The 5,587-nt window shown below is 37.9% G+C and overlaps 1 protein-coding gene across 1 annotated transcript; it reads left to right on the forward strand.

Moving 5' to 3' along the window:
• Positions 1-2,377: 2,377 nt before the first annotated feature.
• On the forward strand, positions 2,378-5,457 carry LOC149267630 (uncharacterized). The gene is made up of 2 exons (XM_089412901.1): positions 2,378-2,671; positions 4,008-5,457. The coding sequence occupies exon 2, from the start codon at positions 4,081-4,083 to the stop codon at positions 5,455-5,457; it is 1,377 nt and encodes a 458-aa protein (XP_089269027.1). The 5' UTR covers positions 2,378-2,671; positions 4,008-4,080.
• Positions 5,458-5,587: the final 130 nt, after the last annotated feature.

Raw genomic sequence — 5,587 nt, forward strand, 5'->3', positions numbered from 1 at the left:
ATAATCTAGTCACTTCAATTATCTAATATTATAAGCTATTAAATTATTTCCTTTTCCTTACAAAGATATCTTTATATCCCATCAAGGAAAGATATATTGTTTTGTCCACTTGGGACTAATCTGACTAGGCTCCAAGCCATTACAACAATATTCAATAAGAGTTTCAACATATCACTTTTGAGAGTTGAACCTATTTGGGGAGGATACCAATATTCCTCCCAACCATCCAAGATAAACACAATTCACAAGCTCTTGAACAATTGTTGAAGTAAGATATTGAGTTCACTATTGATCTAATGATAAGTTCAGGTTAAGTGAATTGAACATCGATGCAAAATCAATGTTTGATACTCAAGGTACATAGGCCTTAGAAGCATAAATGAGTGGAATGAAAAAGCAACTAAATGACAAAGAATGGATTGATGATAATCCGGACAACTTTAATCACCCAACCAATTGGGCAAGCCAATCTTCCAAACTATTACATTATTGTTGAATTAACATGTTGAGTTCACTATTGATCTATTGATAAGTTAGTGTTAAGTGGATCCATTGATGCAAATCAATGATATGTTGAAGTTCAAAATGTCACGGCCTTGGATCATAAATGAGTGGAATTAAAAACAAATTAATCAAACACATAAACTGATAATAATTTGGTCAAATTTAATAACCCATCTAATTGGACAAGCTGATCTTTCCAACTATTTAATTGTTATTGAATTAGCATGTTGAGTTCACTATTAATACTTAACAAGTTAATGTTAAGTACATCCAAAGTAGATCCAATATTGATGCAAAGTTAGTGGTAGTTGAAAATTAAGATATCACGATCCTAAATATATAAATAAGTAAAATAAAAAACAACTCAATCATAAACATGAATCAACAATAATTTGATAGCTTAACCTAAATTAAGCTTTATTTACCAAACCAATCTTCACCTGAATTGAGCTTTATTTACCAAACCAATTAGGTAGAACAATCTTCCAGTTAAAATAATAACAATCTTCCAGTTAAAATAACATATTGAATTCACTATTAACCTACGACCAATAGTGTATTGAAATTCAAAATACCAGTTATGAGCAGAGTGAAATAAAACACATGTACTAATAATGTGCAAGTCTCACATCATGTGCTGAGCTCTAATTGTTTTTAAGTCAATCACATTATCCTCAGCTCTAATTGTTTTTATTAAGCACAAGCATAGTAAGCACCAAAAGCCAGTTAGTGTCTATGAATATAGATTTATATCTTTATTTTCATTGTTATATACTATTTACAAATATTCATAGTTAGCTTATTCAACGTTAGAGAATTTTCTGTACTCAGTGCAGTTGATGTAAGTGGGCTTATTATATTTGCAATGCCTCTCTCATGTCTCGTCGCGGGACTTTTAACTTTTCAGTGTCCCTGCCCTGCTCTGCTCTACCTTCTCATCACGGGACCTTTAACTTTTCAATGTCCCTGCCCTGCTCTACCTTTTCAGTGTTCCCTGTTCCTTTATACTCTCTTCGCTACGCTTGCTCATTTGATTTTGTTTGCCTTTTTGTTCAAACGGTCATATACACTGTTTTGTATAAAACTTGTAACACATGCTACATGCACACAACAACAGTATTCCATATTTTCCATTCTCTGGGTCCCCAACCCTCCAGATGTTGACTCCCCCTGCAAATGTCCTCATCATTCCTATTGATTACAAAACACACAATGCCCCTAATCTCAGCATTGTCCCATCAGTGGGGGCGCTCAGGGCCTTGTCTCACCTGAACCCCAGTTCTTCTCCCTCACTTTTTCTCCTCCCTGAATGACAGCCATTACCAGATTCGTAAGCGGCATCCTCGTACCCGGGGCCAAAAAATCCACCTAAAACCACTTGACCAGCGACCAAACCAGCTTCATCATAACTCAAACCAGTGACTTGCCTTGCTTCATAAATCACTCAAAACCGCCGGAGACCTACCAATCAAAGCTCACAGCACTAAGGCATGTAACAATAAGAATGGAATTATGTGAATTTATTAAACTGTACTCCAAATTTTCAATAAATTAATCATTAACAGAAGCCATTATCGAGCTCCGGGGCAGTGAAAGGTAACGTCTCTCTAACTGCTAAATATTTGTTTATTATCATAAATCTAGCATTCACAACCCAACCAACAGCCTTTAACTGGTCAAATGTTAAGAAAGACGTTGTAGATAAAACGCCGTTCTTTCAAATACTATTTAAATAGCCATAACGTGCCGTGGAATCGTGGCATGCTTCCATAGGCTATTTCAAGCTTAAATTTAAAATACGTGGGACATCCGGCACCGCCGTTGGATAAATTTAAAGCTCTAGAAATGATTATGGAGTACTAATTATCCGACGCTTTAATTAATTAAATCTTCTTCTTCAATACTTTCCTGTAAAACCTTGCACTCAAAGCATTCAGACCGCTACAAATTCATAACTATTTACCTCAGAATTGTTGCGTTTACCCCGGTTATATCATCTGTTTGTTGTCCCTGGATTAGTTCTGATCATCATTTTGAGCACAAATTAGTTCATATTGCTTACTGAAGTCTGTTTTTTCTTTGGGAGGTGTTGCATTCATATCCATATTAACATTAACATGTCTGTCAGTGCTATTCAGAAGGTTCAATTTATGACTGGGCATTACAGGTTTGAATCTTGATGTTTTGTTTTTTGTTTTTTTTGGTATATAAATAATCTGTTTGTGATTGCCTAGAAGCAAAGCTGTCACTGAAAATATGAGAATGATTAATGCTCAGAGAATGCATAACCATTCGTATAAACTAGGCCTTGAAAAACTGTATTTGTGGGAAAAATTACAGACCCTGAATTTAGCTTTAGGTTTTGTGTGCATAATGGTGATTTTTCTTTTCATCTAAATTACTTTACTTATTTTTTTTCCTTCTGAAGATTTATTTACTGTAACTTGCCACCACTGGTTGTTGATAGTAGGTGAGAGGTGTCCACACGCTTGAAGACCACGCCTCTGCTCCCCCAACTTGCGATTCAGTCTACAAGTTTTTCTTAAACATCGTCATCAATGGTCATCAATGTTGTCAAGTTAGCAGTCGGCCAAAAATTATGGCTCTTTCTTTTTAGCTTTTCTGTTTGAAGCCGGCAAAAGTGCAGGGGGTGACAGTTTTGGAAGCACAGGAGATGTTTTGGATACCATTATTTAGAAAACCAGCGAAATGTTAAGAATAGTTATTTAATCCGCAAATTACAGTAAAGCAGGGACCTCTATGAAGCAACAAGGAAGATCTGCAAATAGAAATCCTGTATATATGTCTACACTTGTAGTGATTTTCTCTCTATTACACCCTAACCTATTTCAGCTTTTATATAGATTTGAATCCTTCCACCGGAGCTTTTACTTTTGTTTCCTTACATTTTTTTGTTAGTTAAACCCTATGTTTTAATTGGAGAGGGTATGAAACTGCTCTTCAGTCAGGCTACCTTTGTCTAAGAGATGTGACTGAGGGCTATTAAAGTCATTCGGGATTTGCTCTTAGCTTCATCTGAGGATAGAGCATGGTGGATTTTGAACCTGGGTCATTATCGTGGCTGGTGGTTCAACTTGCCACCTGAATACAGTTGGACTTCAATAGCTTGTTACTACCATTACTATTATTTGTGAATTTAAACATCTGTTTTGAGCAACATTTTGGGGAAACCCATTTCCCATTTGTCTTTGAAATTGAAATGTGGTGCTTTGCAAGATCTGTGTAACAGTGCTTTCCATTTGCATACAATTTCATACTTTTATTTGATGACTAGAGGTTTCTCTGGACGTTGAAGTTTAATTCATTTCAATGACATATTCTATACTGTTTTATCTTTTGTTCTGTTCTTAAATTCAAAGTGATTCTCAAACAGGGAAGATGTTTTATCCTTTGATTGTTATGGAGTCCGGTGTTGACATGTACATTACTGTGAATATTGGCCTTTTCTGAATCCGTTTGACTGTTTACTATTTTTCTTGCAGCCAACGGGATTAAACCTGGGATTCATATAACCTAGCAGAGGGATCAAGGATATATTGTGAGAAATCAGTAGAGATGGCATTTGTGTCAACTAACATGGATGAAAGATTGGCTAACATTATCTATAATCAACAGCTGCAAGAGAAACAGGCATTGAGTGAGTTAATAGACAGTTATTCAGTTTCAAATGCGGAGGCTGAATTTCATCGGGGTTTGAAGGAACTTGTTAGGGATCATCTTAATACCTGCATGGCCTTTACTTCTTGCAGCAATACTAATGAGTCAATTACTGATACTAGTAACTATGGCAGCAATGGCATTCATCGCCGGCGTTTAAAACATGTGAGTGAGCGGTGCAATATATGCCAACTCCGGGATTTGTTGCAGCAAGATGAGGAAGAGGAAAGTGATCAACTGACACGCAGGCAACATAGATCCAGTAGTGAAGAATCAGCAGAGTCTTCGGCTGCAAGAAGACGGCAATCTAGAATTTTGAATCGCTGGGCTGCACGCCAAGCTCAGGAGATGATAACCACCATGGAAAAGCAGGCCCGAGAATCAGAGCTTCTATCTCTTGCTGGTTTGCATACTGTCTCAACTAGGAATCCTTCATTCCTCAGGGAGTCCTCACCTTCTAGAGCGGTGCGAAGTGTTGAACGGCCGAGTACTAGGGCATCCTCACTTGTGCAGATGTGGAGGCAGTTGGAAGGTGAATCACGAGTTAATTCCTCAAGAGACAGGACAAGGACAAGAATGGTTCAGTCTGAGACTTACGAACGCAGGAGAGAAGGGGCAGAAAGCCAAGCATTCTACCAAGTTAGTGATTTAGAGGAAAGAGAGGACAGGTCAGTCACCAACAGTGTAAACGAAAATGCTCCTACGACTCAGTCAAATGAGCACAGAGAAAATTCTGAAGGTGTCAGTTATCATTCTGAGTCTGGACAGGGAGATGTAAATAATCAAACTAACAATGAAGTGTACAGAGGCTGTGAATATGGTCAAATAAACAGACAGAATGGCCATAGTGAGCGGCATAGGAGAGAGCAATCTGTTGACCTTGAAGAAGGGGAGAGCGAAAGAGTAAGGCAAATTGTACAAAGATGGATGACCGAAAGCAGGATGATGGGTCATACACCCAATAATAATGACCACAGAGCAGTTTGTCATGGTGAAATCGAACACGAGCGAGTGAGAGAGCTATCTCAGGAATGGACACGCATGACAGGGCAAGAGCGGGATGCCTCATGCAATACACCGCAGAATTTTCAAAGGCATGAGATACAACCTGGTCTGGTACACAGGCAAGCTAAGAAACGGGAAGCAGTTAAGGGTGAAATTCATGTTGAGCCAGAGGTAAACACGCAAGCCTATGTAAATAGTAATGCAAAAATATTGCGAGGAAGGCAAGCAATTCTAGATTTATTGATGAGGGTTGAAAGAGGGGGCAAATAGAGCTGGAGAGACTGTTGGAGCATCGGGCAGTTTCAGACTTTTCACATGGCAATCGTATAAAGGTTAGTAATTTGAGTTAGGGTTATGTACATGGGATCATATTTTTTTTAATATTTTCTTCTCTGTTACA

Source organism: Pinus tabuliformis, chromosome 6 (genome assembly GCF_031772625.1).
Source record: "Pinus tabuliformis cultivar Carrire ecotype Pingquan chromosome 6, CPIR1, whole genome shotgun sequence".
NCBI lineage: Eukaryota > Viridiplantae > Streptophyta > Pinopsida > Pinales > Pinaceae > Pinus > Pinus tabuliformis.

What these genes read in the sequence shown, in the direction of transcription:
- LOC149267630 (XM_089412901.1), top strand. Translation starts at nt 4,081, where the DNA reads ATGGCATTTGTGTCAACTAACATGGATGAAAGATTGGCTAACATTATC.